Below are 24231 nucleotides of genomic sequence, written 5' to 3'. Positions count from 1 at the left end.
CAACATAATGATTCAATATTTGTATATATTGTGAAATGATCATCCATTACCACATATAGTTATATTTTTTTCTTGTGATGAACGCTTTAAGATGTATTCTCTTGGCAATTTTAAAATATACAATACAGTGCTATTAAGTATAGGCACCATTCTGTACATTAGATCTCTAAGGAATTAGTTATTTTATGATCAGATGTTTGTATGTTTTCACCTGCTCCATGTGTTTTGCCTGCCACCCAGCTCCTACCTCTTGCAACCACCAATAATCTGATCTCTATAGTTATTGTATGAGTTCTATTTTTCTTTTAGAATCCACATATAAGTGAGATCATACTGTTTTTGTGTTTCTTTGCTTGAATTATGTCAGTTACCATAATCCCTGAAGGTCCATTCATGTTCTTGCAATTGGCAAGATTTTTTCTTTTTATGTCTGAATAATATTCCTCTGCATGTGTGTGTATCACATTGTCTTTATCCATTCATCCACAGTGGACACTTAACTTGTTTCTATTATTGATTACTATAAATAATGCTGCAATGAACATGAGGGTACATATATCTTTTATTTTTAAAATTCTTTTTCCTTTTAAAAACAATTTTATTTATTTATTTTGGAGAGAGGGGAAGGGAGGGAGAAAGAGAAGGAGAGAAACATTGATGTGATGGAGAAACACCAATCGGTTGCCTCTTGCACCCCACAACCAGGGACCTTGCCTGCAACCCCGCATGTGCCCTGACTGGGAATGGAACCAGTGACTTTTCCCATTTACAGGATGATGCTCAACCCACTGAGCCACACCACTCAGGTTCCGATAGCTTTTGAATTAGTGTTTCATTGTCTTTATATAAATACCCAGAAATGCTTTGATGGGTCATATTTTTATTTTTGGGTTCTATTTTTAATTGTTTGAGGAAAATGCATATTGGTTTCTATAGTGGCAGCACCAACTTACAGTCCCACCCACAGGGCACAAGGGTTCCTTTTTCTCAGCATCTTCACCAACACTGTTATACTTTGTCTTTTTTATAATAGCCATTCTAACTGATGTGAGGTGATATCTTGCAGGTTGATTTGCATTTCCCTGATGATTAGTGTCACGTGTCATTTCTGATAAAAGTTTGGATCTGGGATGGGGAAAGCAAGGAGTCCATGATCAAGGGTAAAAGTCAGATTGCCTGCTGTAAACACTGCAGCCTGTCCAGTCACCATCATCCTCGAGCAGGTCAGGGTTGGCATTACTGGGCAGTAGGGAGTTGGCTTGCCAGGAGGGTCCATCACTGGCCATGAGGAACTCTCTGTACCTGGGGGGAGTGTGCTGTGAGCAACAGGGATAGTCTATATACAGGGAAGGTTGGTTGCTGGGTGGTGGAAATGGTCCATGTACAGACAGGGGATGTGGCTGTGTTTGGAACAGACTGTGTGAGGGTGAAAATGCTGGGAAATGTGCACAGAGCTCACCCAACTCTTCTCTGATCTCAGGGCCTGCAGGACCCATGGGCCCACAGGGGCCTCCAGGTGCCAGGGGTCCCCCAGGACTGAAGGGGGACAGAGGAGCAAAAGGAGAGAGTGGGCTTCCAGGTAAGGTAGCCTCCCCTAGCTCTGGGAACCCCCACTAGTAGGGGAGGGAGGAGGGCTCTCTTCAGCTCAGGATAGCCCCTCTACTCAGTGGTCAGTGTGTTTCAGGGGTGCATGAAAAGCAGGCAAGGCTGACAGGCTGGAAGGCAGGAAGATTGGGCTCTGGTTTTAGACTCTGTTACTTGGTGCAGGGCAGGCCTGAGCAGTTTTTCCCACCTGGTCATTTGGACAAGCACAGCTCCCATTCCATTCACTGGATAACTTTGAGCATCAAATAATCCAGGGGATGGGAAGTACTTGAGGAGTGTGCATACTGTCCCCCCACCCCACCTACCAAAGGAAGGGCTGTCAGATTCTCAGAATGTAGAGTGACAGTGTCATCTGGATCAGTGTCAGTGGGGTGCAAGGACCTGCTCAGGGGACAGTTTGTTCACAACAGTAGCACAGGAAATGTGGGCAGCAGGGCCTGTTGTGTCAGCAGATGTGGGCTTTAGGGGGCCAGTCCCAGCTCCTTACTCTACCCCCAATAATGCCAGCAACTGGGCACCCTTCCCTTGAGGCCCAGACTCTGAGCCAATCCCTGGTTGTTCTGGACTAGTCTTCAGTCTACTCCTCTCTCTGCAGACATCACTGCTCTGAGGAGGCAGGTGGAAGCCCTACAGGGACAGGTACAGCGTCTTCAGGGTGCCTTCTCTCTGTACAGGAAAGGTGAGTTCCTGGACTTGGACCTGAACTTGAGCCAGACACTGGGGATAGGCCCCAGACTGGGTCTGTGTTTTGTTTTGGAGTTGGCTGGGTCTGAGGCAGGCATGGGTCTGGGACTGTAGTGGGATGGGGTGACTGGCTAGACCTGGGACTGGGGCAGGGAGTGGGGCTAAGGCTAAGGCTAAGGATAAGGGTGGAACAGAGAAGTGCAGCCACCTGTTCTTGGAACTGGAAGTAGATGCAAGGGGCAAGGAGCTGGATGTGTCCCTTATCATGAGTTCAGTGGGCTGGCAGAAGCATGGTCAAGGCTATGTGGCTCTAGAATGCCCCCAATATCACAGCCAACTGTGACCCAAGCCACATCAATGCCCTGAGCCCAGGGCAGTCCAGCAGACCTTCACTTTTGCTGACCCTGTGTGGGTCTCTGTTATATATGGGGACACCCAACCACCCAGGATGCATTCCTTAGCTCTGTGGGGTTAGGTGTAGGAACACCCCAAGATGTTGTTGCCCAGCCCACAGCAGCAGAGACTGCAGACTCTGCTCTGAGAGTTGGGGCTGGGATGCTGTCCTTGGATCAAGACTGGTGAGAGCCAGATGTTCACATGTGGCCACTGAGAATCTCACCTGAGGCCTGTCCTGGGTCTGGTAGTCTCTGGCTCTGGGTGTTCAAAGCAGACATTCCTCCCAAAGCCTGGAATGCTGAGGAGTCTGAGGCCTCCAGGAGCACACACCCAAGTGCCCTGTGCCTGTGATAATCTCCTCCTCTCTCCCTATTTTGCTCCCCGCAACCTCTGCTCTCCCTGATGTCACCTTTGAATTCAAATCATTCAGCACACCTCACTGATCCAAAAAAAGAAGAGTTTCTGACAGAGGAAAGCATAAAGGGTGAGGCATAGGGTTGGCTTCAGAGCATCTAAGCCCACTAAGTACCTACATATCAAGGATTTGCACATGTACTCACTCACTCACTCTACATACATGAGCACAAACACTTATGCAGGCACACACAAATAGTCACACACATTCAAATGGGCCTTTTGGGCTCCCATTACCTTGTGATGGAACATAGCTATATTCATGTATGCACATGTGTACCCATGTAGGTACATGTAATGGCATGTGACCTCTTGTGCTGACCTTGTATAAGGCTACTCTGGGTGTCATCTTGAACCTGTGGATAATGTGCATTCTGAGCCCTTGTGGAAGGTACTCACAGGTCAAGGGCAGTGGGTTGGGGTGCAGCCTGGTCTCCTGACCAGCCCTGTGAGATCCAGTCATAGCCCTCTCAGGAGCCCTGAAGATTTCTATGCACAAACCCAGACATCAAAGGAATGGAAAAAGAGGCAGAATAAAAACAGATAGTTAAATGTCATACAAGTGATAGTTTTATAAAATATATTTTCCATTTAGAGATGAGAAGTTGGAAGCCCTGTAAAAGGAATTGACTTTCCCTTGTCCACCTGGACAGTCATTGTCAAGGTGGGGTGAAACAACCTGGCCTTCTGATTCCCAGACAGGGCTCTGCAGCACTGATTTTCTCTCTGCCCCCCCACTCCCACACACACAGATCAGATGCCTTCAACACCTCACCGAGCACTCCGGCTTCACTCACATGCACACCATGAGGCCAGCATTAGGCTGCACACAGTGCAGAGATTAGAACATCGCTGCTTGGAGATGGCCCACCCATTCTTCTTCTTTCCCACACCCCACACACAGTGCAGACCTTCTGACAATGGCACGTGCCCTACTGTTTGTTACATGGGTTCCAAGTGAGATCAGAGGGAGCACCTGCATTGTTATCCATGGTCTCAGACTGGCCCAGGCTGCAGGGTGCCATTTCAATGGACAAAATGGGTCCAGTTCTACCCACTAATTGGTAAACTGATTCTGGTATGCCACGTGGGGAGAAATGGAAAGAGCATGTGTAAGCTTTAGTGTCAGATCAAATAAGGTTTAATTCCTAACTCTACATTTGATGGTTACATGACAAGGAGCCTCTTAATCTCTCAGAGCCCAGGGTTCTCACCTGTAACTAGAGACCCCAGAGTCACCTTATAGAAAGCATTGTAAAGTTGGGGCTACTCTGGTACCAAGTGTTTCACTTTTGTCCTACCTGGTGCCCTGATACCCTATATGGGAGGCCTGGACCTCTGGTTGGAGCACAAGGGTCCCCTGAGCTTTGGCAGGGTGCTGTCAGAGCCCAAAACCAACTATTCTCTTCTGTTAGTGGGTCTGTTTCCTGATGGCCGAGTTGTTGGAGAGAAGATATTCAAGACAGGAGGCTTTGAAAAATCTTTTCAGGATGCACAGCAAGTATGCAGACAGGCCGGGGGTCAGTTGCCCTCCCCACGCTCTGCAGCTGAGAATGAGGCCTTGCAACAGCTGGTCGCAGCTCAGAACAAGGCTGCGTTCCTGAGCATGACTGACTCCCAGACAGAGGGCAAGTTCACCTACCCCACAGGGGAGTCCCTGGTGTATTCCAACTGGGCCCCGGGGGAGCCCAACGACAGTGGTGGGGAAGAGGACTGTGTGGAAATCTTCGACAATGGAAAGTGGAACGATAAGTCCTGTGGAGAGAAGCGCCTTGTGATCTGTGAGTTCTGAGCCACCCAAGGTGGATGGGGCACTCATGGCCCAGGAGCCTGGCCAGCAAGTTAGGGCCCAGACCTGTGAGCTGCCAACATCCCAGCAAGAAGATGACACCTCTGCTGGCCATGGCTTCTCCACAGAGCCATGGGATGAAGCCAGAGGTAGGGCTCCTGTGGAACACCTCTCTGAGAATAAAATATGAATCTGGCATCACACACTGGCTGACCTGTCATTGGAGGAAGGGGCAGCCTGCATTCCAGTGCCAAGGGATAAAATTGGGTGTCAAAGACCTCCGTGTTGCAAAATCCAATGGTTCCTCTTCTGCCCTCTGTATTCTCAAACTGTCAGACACAGAAGTGACTGCTCAACTTCTTCTCTGTTACTCTTCCTCTTCTTTCTTCAAGACACCACTCTTGCTTGCTTTTATCCTTATAGCCATTCTTTTTTAATATTTATTTTTAATATATTTTATTGATTATGCTATTAAAGTTATCCTATTTCACCCCCTTCACTCCCCTCCATCCTGCACACCCTCTCCTACCCATAATTCCCCCCTTTAGTTCATGTCCATGTGTCATACTTATAAGTCCTTTAGCTTCTACATTTTCCATACTATTCTTGCTATTCCCCTATTTTCTACCTACCATCTATGCTACTTATTTTCTGTACCTTTTCCCCCTCACTCCTCCTCCCACTCTCCTGTTGATAACTAACCCTCCATGTGATTTCTATTTCTGTGATTCTGTTTCTGTTCTAGTTGTGTGCTTAGTTTGTTTTTGTTTTAGGTGTGGTTGTTAATAACTGTGAGTTTGCTGTCATTTTACTATACATGTTTTTTATCTTCTTTTTTAGGTAAGTCCCTTTAACATTTCATATAATAAGGGCTTGGTGATGATGAACTCCTTCAATTTGACCTTATCTGAGAAGCACTTTATCTACACTCCTAACTGAAAGCTTTGCTGGATAGAGCAATCTTGGATGTAGGTCATTGCCTTTCATGAGTTGGAATACTTCTTTCCAGCCCCTTCTTGCCTGCAAGGTCTCTTTTGAGAAATCAGCTGACAGTCTGATGGGAACTCATTTGTAGGTTACTGTCTCCTTATCTTTTGCTGCTTCTAGGATTCTCTCCTTCATTTTAATCTTGGGTAGTGTAATTATGAGGTACCTTGGTGTGTTCCTCCTTGGGTCCAACTTCTTTGGAACTCTCTGAACTTCCTGGACTTCCTGGAAGTCTATTTTCTTTGCCAGAATGGGGAAGTTCTCCTTTATTATTTGTTCAAATAACTTTTCCACTTGTTACTCTTCCTTTTCTCCTTCTGGTACCCCTATAATTCAGATGTTGGAACGTTAAAAGATGCCCTGAAGGTTCCTAAGGCTCTCCTCATTATTTTGAATTCTTGTTTCTTCATTGTTTTCTGCTTGGTTGTTTCTTTCTTCCTTCTGGTCCACTGCATTGATTTAAGTCCTAGTTTCCTTCCCTCTACTGTTGGTTCCCTGTGCATTTTCCTGTATTTCACTTAGTGTAGCCTTCATTTCTTCATCTAATTTGTGACCAAATTCAACCAATTCCATGAGCATCCTGATCACCAGTGCTTTGAACTGTGCATCTGATAGGTTGACTATCTCTTCATCACTTAGTTGTTTAGTTGTATTTTTTCTGGAGCTTTGATGTGTTCATTTGTTTCGGCTGTTTGTTGTTTTTTTTTTTTTTTTGTCTTGACACGCCTGTTGTGTAGTGAGGGGCAGAGCCTTAGGTATTCACCAGGGCAGGGTAATCCACATCGCTGGGTTGTGATGCTGTTTGTGGGGGAGGGGTCTGAGAGGGAACAATTGCACTTGCTACACTCTCTGCTGGATTTCAGTCCTGTCCACTACTTCCCCCAAGCAAACTGGGCCCTTCTGGTGCTGATTCCCATGTGGGTGGGGTTGTGTATGTTCTAGGATCCTGTGGGTCTCTCCAATGAACTCTTCTGTAAGGCTGTGAGTCTCTCCCAGCAACTCAACTCCCACAGGTGTTTTCAATCGGTATTTTGAGGCTTTATTTTCACAGGCTGGAGCCCTGGGTTGTGTGGTCTGTCTCGCTCCTCAGTTTTACCTGTTTTATCTGGGCTTGAATGTTGGACTACCTGGTCCACCAGCCACCTTGCTTGCCCCTCCCATCCACAATCTGCCTCCTCGCTGGGTTCACCCACTGCAACCCTGCACTGGGGTATCTGCCAGCCACTGCTTTTTTTTTTTTTGCTGCGACCCCTCTCAGTCCAGCTGTCTGACTCCGCCCCTCCTACCAGTCTGGATGAATGTATCTATTTTAACTCCTTGGTTGTCAGACTTCCATACAGTTCAATTTTCTGTCAGTACTGGTTGTTTTTTGTTTCTAAATATTTGTTGCCCTTATTTTGGTTGTGCGAGGAGGCAGTGTCTACCTATGCCCCCATCTTGGCCAGAAGTCTGAATCCTTATAGCTGTTCTTATTATCCTTTTGCTAGTCCATTCTCCTCTTCTTGACCACTTAATGGTGACATGCTCAAGCCTTAAGCCCCCATTCTCTTCGCTCCTTACCCTCACTCCAGGGATGAGTTCATTATGTCTATGGCTCGGATCTCTCCCACTGATGGCAGCTAGATGTGTATCCCTTCTCTGGGTCTCTCCCTGAGCTCCAGACTCCTCTAGACAATGCAAGCTGAAGCCCAAGGACTGGGAGGTTCCAGTGGCTCCATCTTGCTTCAAGGCCTGAGCCATGGAAGCTGCACAGAACAGTGGGTAGATATGGGAAGTCATCTGCTGCTCCCTGGACAGACTGCAAGGCCTCTCATCTGATAGCCTCCTCCTCATCTTGCTACTCAGGACCTGTTTCTATCTGTGTCAATATGCCTCCTGGATCATGGGAAGGAATACCACTTGCACCATCCTAATGACATCTGAAATCTCAGGCACAGAGGGCATCCAGCCATGCTCACAGTCTGCCTGGAGCCTGACAGTTTCAGGAGGTTTTTTTCCCCACTTTGCGTCAGAAACAACCTAGGCAAATCCCCTTCCACATTGTACAGATATGGAAACCAAGGCACAGAGAGGGGAGGAGACTTGCACAGGGCCACAGGTTGTATCAGTGCTGCAGCCTGGCTGTGTGAAACATCTCCTGACTCCAAACCTTATACTTTTGACTTGTAAATTTTTATGCCAAATATCCATGTATATTAGTTGAATTTAATGTCACTTGTACTTAAGGAACTGGAATGACACCAAGTGAACTGCAAGCTCCTAGGAGAGGGGCAAGAAATACCCCTTCCCCAGACAGTAAAACAACCATTCTCCTATGCTACCAGACACTGGGAAGACTGCCCTTTCTGGCTCCCCATGAATGGGACCCCTAATCCCCACCCCTCTTCCCAAGACTCTTGTGGCCATATCTCATGTAGGATGGCATATCTGAAAACAAAAAGCCTTACCTCCAAATAGCACACAGCTCAGGCTCTCTGCTAAGATCTTTTTGCTGTTACTGAAAAAAAAAGTCCCAATTCCTGGTAGCTTCTGAAATATGTCAGTAATGGAACAGTGAGCAAATAATCTTCAATATAAGGACTACAACTGGACACAATCAGCCAGGGGACTTAGAAAGGACTTTTTTCATTGCAAATAAAAAGAAAAACAATTGGATATGGCTTAACCAAAAAGAGGAGTTTTTTTTTTTTTTTTTAAGATTGAAGAGTTCTGAAGTGGCTCAAGGACTGGGTTGCACAAGTAACACTGTGAGATCTGTCTGCATCTGCCTCCCTTCATGCATCTTTGCCTCTATTCCTTTTTTTCACACTCCCTCTGCTTCTAGTCTCTCAGCTGCCCAATCATAGGGAATCTTGTGTCACACAGAGATCAGAAACTGTTGCTCGATGTCAAGTCAATATTCCTGTGGAAATGAATCTCCCTCTTTCATATTCCCACCTCTGGTCTAATAAACCAAACCTGTGGGGTTGACTACACAGGACAATATGGTAAACAGGATGCATGCAATGTCATGGTGATCTGCCCAGACCCTCTAAAAGTAACCACTACCCACCCCAGAACTTAAGCCAAACATATCTTGTCAAGAGTGAAGGGAAGAATGGCAGAACTGTGTGCCATGGTAGGAAGGAAAAAAAATCTGCTGTGGTGTTAAGAAAGAACGTTGGATCCCCAAGTTCTAGGAAGAAGTTTTAGATCAACCTCAAATGGGGTCTGGTTTGCTCTCTAGTGTAGAGAATGAGAAAGGAGGATCATTTGGGCTCTATAGAAATAGTCCAACTAAACCAGAGGACAAAGGCAAGTATTTCAGAAAATTCAGGTCTTAACCCATACTGAGCACAGAAACTTCGTTCTCAGTATGGGCACTCACATTCCTGAGCTGAGGTCAACACAGATTTTAAACACTATTGGATCCATCCCAACCATAAGTAGACATGGTCTCTAGTTTAGTAGTCTAGGTGCCAAGTGAAGACAGGACTTACAACTCAAGAGTTGTTGTTATTCCTTGTAATGCCAGGTGGCATCATGGGAGCACACTGGAGTCCTTCTATGTCTGGAGGGTGACAACCACAGCAGTTTCATAGGGAAGCTGCTGTTCAGTTAATAGAATATTCTCAGATCACTTCCTGGTTCTCAATCTTCCTGCCACACACTAGCTCACATCCCATAATGAAGTGACATAGAGTACAATGTGAAGTTTGCTTTCTTAGGATCTTACCTTTCTTTCGAATTCCCTTGATGAAAAACACTGACATCTGAGTTGCTTAAGTTCAAGGCATTTCCAATCACTCTTGTCTTCCAGGTATCCTTAATTCAAATTTAATGGTGTGCTTTGTGTTTTTAAGTTACTTGTGATTTCTATACTAGAGCCAAGAAACCAGGTATCTATCAGTGGAACAAAATATTAAGTTAAATAAGTCAAATATTTATCCAGGCCACCGGTCATACCCTCATAGATGCTACAGCCCTACACATGCCTAACACTGGGGATAAGCTGTAGACTTGTGTTCCTGTGCACAGTTGAGATGCTCAACAAGTAGATTTGAAATGAGTGGATGATTGTCAAATCCTGTAGCCAGGAAAAGAGAAGAGAGCCATCTCTTGGTGCAATCACCAAGCTGCTCAGAGGCCAAGACACTCATTATTGTTCAATCAAATTGTGACTGTTAAGACTCCATATGGCTAATAGCAGGTATCCTTTGGTAGATTTTACTGTTTTTTCCCCTCAGTTTCAATAAGAGAGACCCTATGAAGGCAGGTGTGTGACCAGTGTTGCCTCTGGGTGGAAACAGAACTGGCCAGTACACAGTTCTGAAGGGTCCACTTTTCCATGGCTGTGGTGAGAACAGAAGCATCAGTGGTTATGATGTTATTGTGTAACCCAGCATCCTGGACACCTGAGCCAATGCACGGACAACAACTGTCTCTGAAGATCACTTGGATGGATCTACCTGGGCCTGGAGTGAGAGTTGGGGGTTGTTACTACAGCATAGGTAGCCCCATCTTTAGTGGATAATTTTACAATATGAACCTATTTGACTTCCATTTACTTAAGCAATGCAGTCTCTCTCAGACCACCTGACTCAAACAACTTTGAGCCACAAAGGCACTCACAAGGGCCCTCCCTGCATGAGCAAAACAGCACTTTTCGTATTTGTTTAGTAAGTAGACAGAATGAATAAATGAAAGAGTTGAGTGAAGGAAATCCTTAATTCCTATTTGTATTCCTGACTATAGGGCTGAATAAAGAGTTTTTAAGATGTTTCTAGGCTCTGTGGTCTGAGGAAATAGCAGTGTGGCCCCACTGCCAGCCTTTCTGCACTTATGTTAAATCCCTGAATAGCTGGGGCCATGCTAGGGCCAAAAGGTCAGGTGACAATTTCAGGCCAAGCAAATACTTTCTGTGACCAGCAAGCTGGATCAGGGCAGGAAGGGGTGTGTAAAACCAGTGTGAATTTAGGGAAGCCCAGCACACTGACCATGGCTACAGAGGGCCTGAGAGGACAGGAAGAGGATGAGGATGTGAATTCTCCAAAGACTGGGTTCCAAAAAAGAGTGGGGCTGGGAAGACCTCATCATGAGGTCTTTTGGAAGAATACACATCCCAGAAGAGTCAGAAAAATAATTAAATAACATTATGAGAATGGACTTGTTCATCTTATGTTAAAAAGTTTTAGAAAATAACATAATTGCAGTAGAGTGTTACTGACATAGGAATAAATAGAACAATGTAAAAACCACCCAAATACCCAATATATACACACATATACATCATACATGCATGGTAAAAATATATTAACCCTAGCAACCACCGAAGTTGGGGGGGGGTGAGGTGTAAGGGGACTAAATGGAAATGGAAAAAAAATACAATAAAGATAAAATTTAAAAAATAGATGATCAAAATTACAAGAAAATAATGAACCATTCCATTAATAACTCTGTAAAATGGTTAAGCATTTAGCAGAAAAATGAAAACAGATTCTTTTACTTATATGTATAAAATTAAAAATCCGAACAACTTAGAGGCAGTAATTTATATAGTCTTGGGTAGGAGAAGAACTATCTAATCATGATAGCAGAGAGGAAAACACAAAACAAAAATGTTTCATCTGACTACACAAAAAAATTGTAAACCTTCTCTTCATAAAAGTAAAACAACAGAATAAAATAAAAATGCTGATTCATTTCAAAGTATGCAGCAGAAAAATCATTAACAAAATGATGAACAGCTAAGTAGTAATGGGAGGGGAAATATGTAAGAATGAAATTTCATAAAATAAGAAATACAAATGGCCAATAGTGATGAAACATAAAAAATGTATAATCTTAGTAGTCACTAAAGAAACTCAAACAGCAGTAAGTATCCAAAATTTATGGGCTAGAGTTAAAGCTATATTCAGAGGTAAATATACTTTACTTTCATTATTAAAAAATTTAAAAAAAAAGCATGGGCATTGAGTGTGGTGTTAAGGCACCTCTGACTCATCTGTCCATCCTCCCTCTCGGACCCAGTGGGTGCTTCTGCCTCTGGCTTCCTCAGAACCCTTTCACATGGTGCATCCAAACTGCACACCACACTTTCTGGTCCCTGCCTTTGGAGTGCTTGGGACCCACATGTCATCAGTGTTGGGGGAGAGGGTCTAGGGAAAGAGACAGATCACGAGCAAGGCTCAGCTCAGGAGGGCAGAATTTGTCTGCAGAGGATGATCTTGCTAGGGAAAGGGTCACACATACAGCTCTCCATATGAAATCTGATAGTACTTTTGGGACTGCCAGTGTCATAGTTTCTTATGTGAACAGGAAGCTGAACTTGGCAGAAGTGCCAGGCAGGGCTGGACAATGAGTTGTTTTCCTCACACCTTCTCAGATCCCTTGGCAATAGCTGCAAGGTTAAAATGGCTTCCAGGGGCTCATCTGGGCTGAGTAGAAAGCAGTTGATTACTATGCCTGCCACTGACATGGGAAAGGAGATGGGCAACACGTGTGCTAGTGTTTGCCATTCTTGGCTTAAGAGGACCCTGCTCTGCTGCACTTGAGGGAACCCAACCAGGGCGATCCCCTGAGCTGCATCAGTGAGCCAAGTGAGGGCACCTCTGGGACCTCTGTGAGAATCCTCGTGCTTCCATCAGCTGGACCTCCAGGAAGTGCAAAGACTGTGACATAACACAGACTGACAGCTGGTGGGACAACAGTGTCACCTCCATTTGAGACCTGCTGGAGATCCCCACCATCTCTCTGCATGCCAGGCCCTGTTGTGGTGTCCTCACAGGTCCCAGGGCAGCCTCTCTAGTTTCCTGGGTCACATACAGGTCCTCAGCCTGACCTCCACTGCACTGTTGAGAGAACGTGGGGTCACCACAAAGATCACAAGTAAACTCTTGGTGATGTTCTCCAAAAGATCCTGGTTCAGAGAAAAGTGCAGACTCTCCCACTGATGCTGAGGGGTGGGGGCGGGGAAAGTCTAGGGCTTGGTTCTGATTGCCCTTCACAGCCATCCCTCAAAAGTTTGCAGAGGTAGCTCAGGGAGATGCCTGCACATCCAGCCTCCACAGGGCCAGTCCTGTCCCCACAGGGTTTCTGGATCAGCCTAGACATCGAAATCTGGGGCAAGAAGACAAAATATAGGGTCAAGATGGCATCTGGGTTCTGCTCTGCAGAGCTCACAGTGAAGGTTTGGAAATGAGACAGACACACAGATATGGAACTGAGAATTCCACCAGTACCAGGGCTTTCTGGCCAGTGAGGGCTGTCTGGTCACCAGTGACAGCGTGCCTCTGGGTCTGGCTTTATGGAGTAGAACGTTTAGGGAGGGCATTCCAAGTGGGTATATGAACCAAGGCAGAAGGGGAGAGGAGGAAACTAGGAGCGTCAAGCTGCACCCAAGGAGCTCATGTGGCCTCCTCACTCACTTGGCCTCCCAAGTGAGTCTCTCTGAGTTTGCCAGCCCTGTCTTAGAGACGCCAGCAGAGGGCAGCATGAAGCCACAGCTCCAGGTGCCCAGCTAAAACCAAATACCCTAGAAAGGGGGCTGTACCCAGAGTCATGGTCCAGCATAAGTCTGGCTTCTTCTCTCTTGGATCCAGCTTGGAGCTGAGTTAAGCTCCAGGGAAGGGTGTTGGGTCAGTCATTATGGGAGAGGAGTGCAAATCATTCATTCATTCCACAGTATTTGAGAGTGAGGTGGTTCTCAAACCTTTTCTAGGCCCTGGGACTGCCAAGTAGGACACAGTTCATCATACTAATCACAGCAACTACAAGAGCAGATGCTGGCATGGCATTTACTGCAGGCCAGTGCTCTCTCAGCTGCCTTCCTTGTATCAGTCCAGTTGTCCCTCAGAACAACTCTGTGAGGTGGGTACTACCAGTCAGTAACCCACTTTTACCAAGCAGGGAACTAATGCACAGGGTGTATGTGACTTGCTTGGGATCACATGCAACGAGGTGGTGGAGCCAGGGTTTGAGTCCAGGCAGCATGGCTCCAGAGTCCTCTTAATGACATTGCTACACTGACAAACTCAAACAAAGAAACGGTCAAGATGATTTTAGGCATCTACATTCACTAACAAGAAAATAAAACAGGATGTTATAGGGGTGACGGGGTTTGGAATAACCTTCGATTCAGTGGTCAGATAGAGACCTGGGAGGGGAGGACAATGGTGCCAAGGGGACGCAAGACCTGGTGGCAGGATGGGATCATGTGATCACCCACACAATCTCTGTTGAGACCTATGGCCCCAGTGTACAGCTCAGGTCCTCTTCGTGGGCCCACTTGTCTATGGCCAAGCATCCAGAGGTGATATACCTCACCTAGAGCTCTGCAGTGATGGGTGTGCAGAGAGAGGCACCTGGTTATGAGTTGGGGGAAAGGCAGGGGCTGAGACCCCTTACAGCAGGATGCTGGGGATTTCAAGCACTGAGTCTGCTGGTTTCTATACAGAAACTGATACACCCACACATGCACCCCCAAATTCATGTGCACACAGTTCCCCATCAGGTTTCAAGGGCCCAGTGCCCCACCTTCTCTGACATTCCCCAGAGCAGTTCCAGGCCCAGACCCAGAGCCTGAAGTCAGGAAGCAGTCAGACCCTGGCAATGCACAGGGAAGGATTTTGGCCAGCAGTTGCTTTTTATTGTACTAGCGGGGCACTGATCATGGAAGGAGATCACTTGGGGTCTGACATACAGAGTTCAACAGAACCCCCTTCCCTCATGTAGGGCCTACAAGGATGCAGAAGCCCTGGCCTTCTGGCTCCAGGGCTCCCTGTAAAGGTGAGAGGCAAGCAGAAAGCAGCTATGGTGATGGCATTTTCTTGAGCAGCAGTTTCCAAAGCTGGCTGAACACTTAGGTCAGCTGGGTGGCTCAGAAAGTGAAGATTTCTGATCTTGATCCTCTGGATCCAGAGTGGCACCAGCTTGATCCTATGAATTCATCAAGCCTTCTGAGCACTTCTGCTGGCCACTCCTTTGAAGAGCCACTGAGGGTGGCACAAGTATCTGCTTGCCAGGACAAGGTAGGTGGGACCTTGTGTTTGTAGTGACTACCTCAACCCACGTGTTTGCTTAGCTAACAAATGACTACCTGCTTCCTGCTTCTTTTGAGCACCACACTTGTGCTTTCCTGGAAAAGCCACTGGCCCGTGGTTGGGACACTCTCCTGTTTACACACACAGGTTGCAACAAGGATTGGAAGCACCCCTTTTCCAGAGGGACCCTGCCCTGGTCTCCTCCTCTCTTCCCAGCACTCCATCAGTCACTCAGGGTTACTAAGACAACATCACTCTCCAAAGTGTACTTCCTGACAACTCCAGCCCAGCCCCTTGATGACATTTGGTCTCTTCCTGGCTGATGAGGAACAAAATCCCTGAGTCTTGTCAGACTCAAAAGTACAGATCAGTTACACAACTGTGAGCAAACAGCCCTGAGGTCAGAGGCTCTCTGCCACATCCATATACAAGGTCCATGGTCTGACTATAGTCCCTCCCGCTGTGGGGTCTCTGGCAGCTGCACAAAAGGGAAAGAGTCTGGTCCAGGGCAGAAAGGAGTTTTGACAAATGTGAACTCTAGGCCTTTAGCTGGTGCCCCAAGTCTCCATCCTCTGGCTGGGGCATGGCTGAGAGTGAGAATAGCAGTGCTGCTGGACTCTAAAGAGAGATTACTGTGCAGGAGTGAGACCCTGCAATTTCAAGATCAAGGCCAAAGACTTGGCCTTCAATGTTGCAAGTTTGATAGCTGTTTTCACTGTGGCAGAGGAAGCAACCCCAGTGACTTTTTAAAAAAAAATAAAGTAACAGCTTTATTACATCTGAAGTCACATTTAATGATTACATTATGAGAAGAGTTTGAATTTAGGGATTATATTCCCTGATAAAAAGATGTTTCAAAAATCCTGCTTCGTATGAATTAACTTGAAAGTGTTCAAACACTTTATGATAGATTTTCCATAATGCAAAGCAGATTGAAGACTAAAAGTAGACTGTTCTAACATATTTTCCACATAGAGCAAATCCTGTTTCTCTAATCTTACAGGAGACTGTTGACTTATGCATGTCACTTAAACTCACAGCTCCCATGTGGACCAGGGTTGATTGGCCATTCTAACTTACTCAGACTGGCTTTCTGTGGACTTGAGAAATAGGTGATTAAGCGTTCAGGGTACAATTACTTTGGACTAAATTGACACCTAACAAAAACTAAAAACAGTTCTCACATCCCATATCTTTTGCTCCTGAAATGGGCCCCACAGAACTGAAACTGTGTGTGACCACTGATTCTTTCTTTTTGAGAAGGGAGAAGCCTTGATAGACCAGTGGAGATGGGGGATCGAGGCTCAAGGAGCCAACATGTCACTCAATGTATTAGGGAGATGCTTCCAAACCTGAACTTCCCACCCACTTGACTAGCTCTCTTTCAGTCTCTCATGGCATACAGAGACCCAGGCTTTGTTCTGCCTTGAGCATTATCCTGGAGGCAGAGCCCAGGCTCCAGAGAAATCTAAATACCAGTTTCCTTTCCAGGGATGCTCAGAGACATGACCCTCAATCCTTACTCCTTTGAAGAGTCAGCAAAGAAAGATAGCATCTCAGAATGCCTGCAGTGGGGCTCAAAGGTCACTCGGAGTCATCCCCATTCCTGGAGTCCTGGGTGATTGTGTTACCTGAGGCCCCAAAGGTCTGTTTGTGGAGCCCCTACCTTCATTTGGACCCTGTGCAAGAGGTGTAATCAAGGTATGTCCCTTAGTGAAGGGAACTGCCTGCCCTCAGCTCTTGAGGGAGGGAGAGAGACTGTCTGGAGAGTCACCATGAGTCCGTACTTTCTCTCTAGTTGCAAGTCCTGGGAAGCCCGGATGAATTGCCGGTGCTGTATGTGGATTCTCATGAGGATCCTGTATCTTTATTTTATTTATTTATTTTTAATGGGCTAAAGATAGTTTATTCAATAAATGGTGTTTGGAAAATTGAACAGCCATACAAAAAATGAAACTAGACAACCTTCTTTTGTCACACACGAGAATAAATTTAAAATGGATTAAAAACTTAAATGTTAGGCTCGAAACCATAAGTGTCCTAGAAAAAACATAGGCTGTAAAATCTCACATATTGCTTGTAGCAATATTTTTTCTGATATTTCTCCTTGGGCAAGTGAAAGAAAATAAAAAAAAACAAATGGAATTACTTCAAACTAAAAAGATTTTGGACAGAAAAGGAAAATTTCAGCAAAGTGAAAAGACAGCCTAATAAACGCAAAAACATATGCTGATACATGTGAGAAAGGGTTAATATCCAAAATTTATAAAGAACTTAGGAAATTTGCCCTGGCTGGTGTATCTCAGTGGATTGAGTGCTGGCCTTGGAACCAAAGGGTTGCCTGTTCAATTCCCAGTCTAGGGCATGTGCCTGGGTTGCAGGTCAGGTCCCCAGTGGGGGGCACAAGAGAGACAAAGCACACACTGATGTTTCTCTCCTTCTCTTTCTCCCTCCCTTCCCCTCTCTAAAATAAATAAATTAAATATTAAAAAAGAATTTAGAAAATTCAACACCAAAATAAAATAAATAAATGATCCAATGAAAAATGGACAAAGGACCTGAATAGACACTTCTTCAAAGAGGACTACTTAGGGCTGGTCAATAGACACATGAGAAGATGCTCAACAGCACTAATGATCAGAGAAAAGTAAAGTAAAACCATAATGAGATATCAGCTCACACCTGTCAGAATGGCCATCATCATTAAATCAAGAAATAACAAGCCCTGGCACATGAAGAGAAAGGGGAGCCCTTCTGCACTATTGGTAGGTCAATAAGATTTAAGCCACTCTTGCTTTTATTTAATGGTTTCCCTTCTTATCTTGTAGTCTAGTGGTTTATATTTCTTTTAAGTATATTTTAGTGATTATGCTATTACAGTTGTCCCATTTTTACCCCTTTATCCCCTGTACCCTGCACCCCCTCCCACCCACATTCCCCCACCTTAGTTCATATCCATGGGTCGTACAGATATGTTCTTTGACTTCTCCATTTCCCATACTATTCTTAACTTCCCCTTGTCTATTTTGTACCTACCATTTATGCTACTTATTCCCTGTATCTTTTCCCCCATTCCTCCCCTACTCCCCCACTGATAACCCTCCATGTGATCTCCATTTCTGTGATTCTGTTCCTGTTCTAGTTTGCTTAGTTTGTTTGTTTTTGTTTGTTTGTTTTAGGTTCAGCTGTTGATAGTTATGAGTTTGTTGTCATTTTGCTGTTTATAGTTTTGATAATCTTTTTCTTAGATAAGTCTCTTTAGCATTTCATATAATAAGGGCTTTGTGATGATGAACTCCTTTAACTTGACCTCATCTGGGAAGCACTTTATCTGCCCATCCATTCTAAATGATAGCTTTGCTGGATAGAGCAGTCTTGATGTAGGTCCTTGCCTTTCATGACTCTGAATACTTCTTTCCAGTCTCTTCTTGTCTGCAAGGTTTCTTTTGAGAAATCAGCTGATAGTCTTACGGGAACTCCTTTGTAGGTAACTGTGTCCTTTCCTCTTGCTGCTTTTAACATTCTCTCCTTATCTTTAATCTTGGATAATGTAATTATGATGTGCCTTGGTGTATACTTCCTTGGGTCCCACTTCTTTGGGACTCTCGGAGCTTCCTCTATTTCCTGGAAATATATTTCCTTGGGAAAGTTCTTCGTTATTTTTTCAAATAAGTTTTTAATTTCTTGCTCTTGTTCTTTTCCTTCTGGCACCCTTATGATTCAGATGTTGGAATGTTTAAAGTTGTCTTAGAAGCTCCTAAGCCTTTCCCCCTTTTTTTTTTAATTCTTGTTTCTTCATTTTGTTCTGGTTGATTGTTTATTTCTTCTTTGTGGTCCAAATCTTAGATTTGAGTGCTGGCTTTCTTCCTGTTACTGTTGGTTCCCTGTGCATTTTTCTTCATTTCACTTTTCATAGCCTTTACTTTTTCCTCCCTTTTGGGACCATACTGAAGCATTTCTGTGAGCATCCTGATTACCAGTGTTTTGACCTGTGTGTCTGATAGGTTGGCTATCTCTTCATTGCTTAGTTGTATTTTTTTCTAGAGCTTTGATCTGTTCTTTCATTTGGGCCATTGTTTTGTCTGGGAGTGCCTGTTGTGTTGTAGTAAGGGGCAGAGCCATAGGTATTTCCAGGGCAGGGCAACCCACATTGCTGTGTTGTGGCACTGTATGTGGGGGAGGGGTCCAATAGGGAACAATGCTGCCTTCTCAGCTCTCTGCCAGCTTTCAGTCACTTCTTCCACTATCCAAAATCAAATTGGGCCCTTGGGCACTGATTCCTAGGTGGGTGGGTTTGTGTATATTCTAGGACCCTGTGTGTCTCTCTGATGAACTCGCCTCTGAGGCTGGGAGTTTCTTCTGCTGCCACAACCCCCACAGTTCTTCTTCAGTCAGAAGTTTTGAGGCTTTATTTCCCTGCAGTGGAACCCTGGGCAGTGCAGTTTGTCTTGCTCCCCAGTTGTTCTTTCCATTTTTATCTGCATAGAAATGTGGGACCACCCACTCCACCAGGTACCACCTAGCTGCATGCTGTCCCAGCGGCTTGTCTCCACCCCTCCTACCTATCTGGAGAATGTTTCTTCGTTAACTCCTTGGTTGTTGGACTTCCATGAAGTTCACTTTTCTGGCAGTTCTGGTTGATTTTTGTTTTTAAATCTGTCATTGCCCTTCTTTTGGTTGTGTGAGGAGGCACAGTGTATCTTCCTATGCCTCCACCTTGGCTGAAAGTGGAATCCTGTATCTTTAGATTAATGTCACATCCTCTTGAGCTAACTTGCATGGGTCCCACTGCTTGCTGATAAGAGTTAATAAGTGAATACAGGGAGATAGTTGCCTCAGTTCTAGGTGAGGGGAGAACAATGGCAAGTGGCTAAATTTGGAGAGAGGAGCTCTGAAAAGATAATAGGTGCTAGAACGGTAAGAACAGGCCAAGGAGAAACCTGCAAGGGGAATGGAAGAATCTGAGTGTGTCCTGCAGATTTTCATTGTAGTTTCCCTGACTGAGGGGGTGATCATTACATACTGTGAAACATCCATGTGAAGTACATGACTGCGTCTTTTACAGATTTATAGGCTGAAGATAATGTCCTCTATGCACAGTATATACAAAGAAGACATTCCCCTCAGGGTAGACCATGCTCACTGCTCCCCTTTACATAAAATAAGAAGAATAATGTACTGGTTACCTGTCTGTGTTCTCATTGCTTTTTTGGCTATGAGAAAATTCAGGTGTAACTTTTATTCTTGGTTGCAGTAATTGTTTTTCTGAGTCATCTTATGTGTGTCCTCTTTTCTTGGTAAGTTTGTGGTCTTTCCATTTTCTATTTGCCTTAATGCATGGTTTGATAGGTGCCTCTACACTTTAAGCAGTTTCCCATTCCTTTGGTAAGCAGTGTGGATTTTAATTGAAAATAGTGAATTGTTCTGCTCTGCATAACAAATTTTTTTTTGTCTTGACCCCAAGTGCAGGGGTTAACAAAAGAGACTTGTGGGGTTAAAAATTCAGTGACATGACAGTTTAGGTATGCTAGAGGCCAAAGGCACAGGTCCTGTCACCCTCACCCTGTAGCCCTAATGGCTTGTACATGTCCCAATCCAACTCTCATTCTGGTCCTGGCAGGCCTGCAGCAGGAGGGCACCTGGAAGAGATCTCTCCGTATGTGCACTCCTCGCTATCCTATCCCCTCATCCATTTGGGGAATTTTTGAATGAGTGTACCCATTCAACAAATACTCATGGAGCACTTACTAAGTATGAGGTGCTCTCCCTGTTAGATGAGATACAGAGAAAAATAAAGTGGAAATGAATTTTAACAAACATATTTCATGAAGGGCCCATTTCCCAAATCTCATATTGTGAATGGCATAGAATTGGAGCTGTGATCCAGTCTCTCCCCACAGTGTGCTGCATGGGCTCTGCAGAATCTCAGCCCACCACCCAGAGATTGCTCAAAGACATGCAGGGTCATGAGCAGGACTGTGGGCCTACAGTGTCAGAATCCTGCTCAGAGGGAGGTTTGAGTTACTGACTGGGTGACCCACAGGGTGTGAACCTCACTTTGGGGAGTTTTTCCTCCTGTCTCTACCAATAAAGGACCCATTGATCTATAATGGGATGAGGATGTCACAGAAGGAAGGGGGTACTGAACACGGAGGACCTGAGACCAATAGTGCCCTGTGAAGAGGGTAGTGAGGAGTCTGCCTGACCATTGGGCTCCCCAGTGATGATGCTGCATGTGCTACAATGTCAAATCAGTTTCCTAAAATATGCAGGAAGGGAAGGCTGTCCTTTTTTCCTCAAGACCACCCTAGTGACTATAAGGAGATCATAGCCACTTGGGCAGGATGAGCAGATTCCTGAGACTAATCACTGTCACCTACATTGGTGTGGAAGAAAACATTCTATGGAAAGTATCTTTGCAGGGTGTTGTGATCATATATTTCTAAGAGGGAAGGCCATGGTGAATAGCCACACTGAGGCATGTAACATTTTTAGTAAAAGGTTTACCTTAGTCTTAAGCAAGCTGTGTCCATTGTTTCTGGGCATCCAGGGTAACACACCTTTGAAATGCCTGTTTTCAGACCCCTCAAGAGAAAACACCCTCAAGAGGACACATAATCTTGTTAACTATCTTGTAATCCATTCCCCACCTTGCTTTCATTCACCTTTGTGTAATCTTCCTTACCTTCCCTCCTTAACTCCAAATGCATAAAAGAACCTGCAAAGTGTCATTCTGAGAAGCATTTTCTGGGTCTGTTGTCTTGCTTCAAGTATCCTTTGTTTGGTTCAAATAAACTTTTATAAAAATTCTCTACAGGTTTGGAAGTTCTAAGATTGTGATTGCATACTGCCAGGTGATACATTCTGGTGGTGAAGGGTGTTCTGGTGCAGCTCATGAACAACTAAAGACAGTACCCGTGTCATAGATAGGGCTGGGCTAGCCATGGGAAGGAACCAAGGGTAGGAGAGTTTGGCATCAATAGTGGTGGCACTTGGACAAACAGGAATTGGAACCTTTGGAGGCTGAGATCTGCTGCTGACTCTGACACCCATGTGGCCCTGCATTGGCTTCTCTGGGGGTCTGCAGTGTCCTCACTGGAAAGGAGAGGGCTAGCCTGGGCCCTTTCCATGGTTGACTGTGACCCAAAGCTGTGCTCTTAGGCAGGACAGAGGGTGTCCTTTGCCACAAGCAGGACCAGAAACCTTCATGTCCCACTTTCAGCCACTTTTCACTTCCTCATCCCACAATCAAATACATCACTTCCTTTTCCTTCCAACCCCACGAAGGGATGAATCAACACTGGGCATGAGAAAACCATCACTGAATTTTCTTGTAGAGCAGCAGAGAGCTCTGCAGAGAGCCAAGGATGGGTTGAGGAATGCCTTTTCAGGCTGGGAATTCACAGACAGCTAGGTAGGAGGAAGAGCAGAAGACATCATTCCACAGTCTGTCTGTTCGAAGGGCCACACAATCCTCCCCTGAGCCATAGTTATTTGGCTCATCTTTCTTCCAGTTGCTGTAGGTCAGTCCCCCTCCTGTCATATACACAAACTGGCCTTCAGTCACTTCATCTGTGATGCCCAGGAAGGCAGTGTCCTCAGCCACATGCTGGATGGCCTCGTTCTCCTCAGCACTCTTGGGGGTTGCCACAGTGGCCTGGAGCTCATTGCACAGAGCCTTCACCTTGGAAAAAGGCATTTTTTCACCATTGGTCACATAGAGCTTCTTTCCAGATCTTTTGCCCAAGGAGAATATTTGTACTGAAATCACAAAGGAGGGAGGGTTTGACTTGATTTGGAGGCCAGCCCAGTATAGCAGGCACAAGGGCCCTTGACTGGGTACTGAGGTCTCTGAAGAATAGGCAGTGCTCAACTTCCTGATCACCTGAGGTCACATCCTAGTAAGGAAGAGCTCCTCAGTGGTGGAGCAAGGCCCTGGCAGAAAGCCTGGTTTCTCCTGGAATATCCTACCCTTGAGACAGTCCATGCATTATAAACTGGGCTGGTGCAGGTGAACATAGGAAAACATATTTGGGCCTGATATCATGCTTAGACACGAGGATAAGAAAGAGACATGGACAGCCATCTGAGTACAGTGGATGCTGAGGAAGGAGCAAAGATTCTTGAGTCAGCCAACCTCCATGCAATCTTTCCTTTATTGCTTTTCAGCTGTGTGCTGTTGGATGAATTATTTATGAATACTAGACTGTTTTCTGTCACTTGTAAATAAAATAGGTATAATACCCACAAACAGTATTGGTGAGAGGATTGAATGAAACCATATTATGAGAAAATGCAAAACTAGCCCAGGCCTTATTATAGAATAAGTATTCAGATATGTTAACTCCATTCCACACTCCTGAAATCCTAAAGCAGTCTGAAGAAAAAGGCAAGAGTTAGGAATACAGTGTGTGCAGAAAGAAGGCTTACGTTTTGTCATGTGGTACAGTCGAGACTTCACATGCCTCATCTCTCCCTCTAAATCAGCCAATGTAATCTCAGCAACTGAAAAGCAATAGGAAGAAAGGTGTTTATTGAGCAAAACCCTTAACTGGTGAGCATTGTACTTTGGGGGGAAAAAGCTTAATTTTCCAGAAAAAAAGCTTTCTGGAAAAGATTATTTTTCCAGAAAAATATGAAAAAAAGTAGAGAAAGGAAAACTGTAATCCTGCTTCTCAAACATAATTCATTAGTTTTGTAAATTATAATTCTGAAAGTAATAATAATAATAACTTCTAAACAATAGCTGTGGGTCCTTGTCTTCAAGTAGTTTTTGAAAGTGAAATATTATATTTACTTATCATAAAAGTGCTTTCCTGGCTAGGTGTCTCAGTTGGTGGGAGTATCATTCCCTACAACACAAGTTTGCGGGTTTGATTCACTATTAGGGCACATACCTAGGTTGTGGGTTTGGTCCTAATCTGGGACACTTACAGGAGGAAACTGAATGATGTTTCTCTGTCACATCGTTGTTTCTCTTTCTCTCTCTCTAAAATCAATGAACATATCCCTGGGTGGAATTTAAAAAAAGCCTAACCCATCCTCCAATTGAATAGGTTACTTTCATTCTCTTTTATTTCTTATTCTACACAAATTCTTTAATATTTTTATTATTGTGATAGGTCAGTGGACATGTATTAATATGAGGTCATTACTTTTGTTGTTGCCTATATAAATACTTTATTTCACTCTGAATTAGTTACTTTATTTAGTTACTTTATCAATTACTGTATAGAAGCAGGGCTCTTATGAAGCAGTCCATTTTCATGCCACTCTTGTGACAATAGACTTAAAGTGAACACCCTAGAGGACCCATTTCCTCCCTCGCATCCTGGA

The 24231-nt window shown here is 44.9% G+C and overlaps 2 protein-coding genes across 3 annotated transcripts in view; one reads left to right on the top strand and one right to left on the bottom strand.

The window, feature by feature from the left end:
* LOC114497544 (pulmonary surfactant-associated protein D-like) overlaps nucleotides 1–24231 on the top strand; it is a 90020-nt gene that overhangs the window by 5094 nt on the left and 60695 nt on the right. The window contains exons 2-5 of one of the 2 annotated variants that reach the window (XR_004903381.1): nucleotides 1481–1579; nucleotides 2201–2284; nucleotides 4515–4925; nucleotides 20622–20643. Coding sequence is in view for 1 of the 2 variants with exons in the window: in XM_028513345.2 (XP_028369146.1) it covers nucleotides 1481–1579; nucleotides 2201–2284; nucleotides 4515–4891 (560 nt within the window). In the remaining variant the exon portion in view is untranslated. Of the gene's footprint in view, nucleotides 1–1480; nucleotides 1580–2200; nucleotides 2285–4514; nucleotides 4948–20621; nucleotides 20644–24231 lie in introns of those variants that run through there. The other variant, XM_028513345.2, reaches the window with a different exon arrangement.
* Nucleotides 22119–23395, bottom strand: LOC114497914 (mannose-binding protein A-like). The gene is made up of 2 exons (XM_036026751.1): nucleotides 23326–23395; nucleotides 22119–22656 (listed from the first exon to the last, which is right to left on the bottom strand). Exons 1-2 carry the CDS (start codon nucleotides 23363–23365, stop codon nucleotides 22283–22285), a joined length of 414 nt encoding a protein of 137 aa, XP_035882644.1. The 5' UTR covers nucleotides 23366–23395; the 3' UTR covers nucleotides 22119–22282.

This window comes from Phyllostomus discolor, chromosome 5 (genome assembly GCF_004126475.2).
Source record: "Phyllostomus discolor isolate MPI-MPIP mPhyDis1 chromosome 5, mPhyDis1.pri.v3, whole genome shotgun sequence".
Lineage (NCBI taxonomy): Eukaryota > Metazoa > Chordata > Mammalia > Chiroptera > Phyllostomidae > Phyllostomus > Phyllostomus discolor.
Note: the sequence above shows the minus strand (reverse complement) of the source record. Positions and strands in the feature narration are given on the sequence as shown.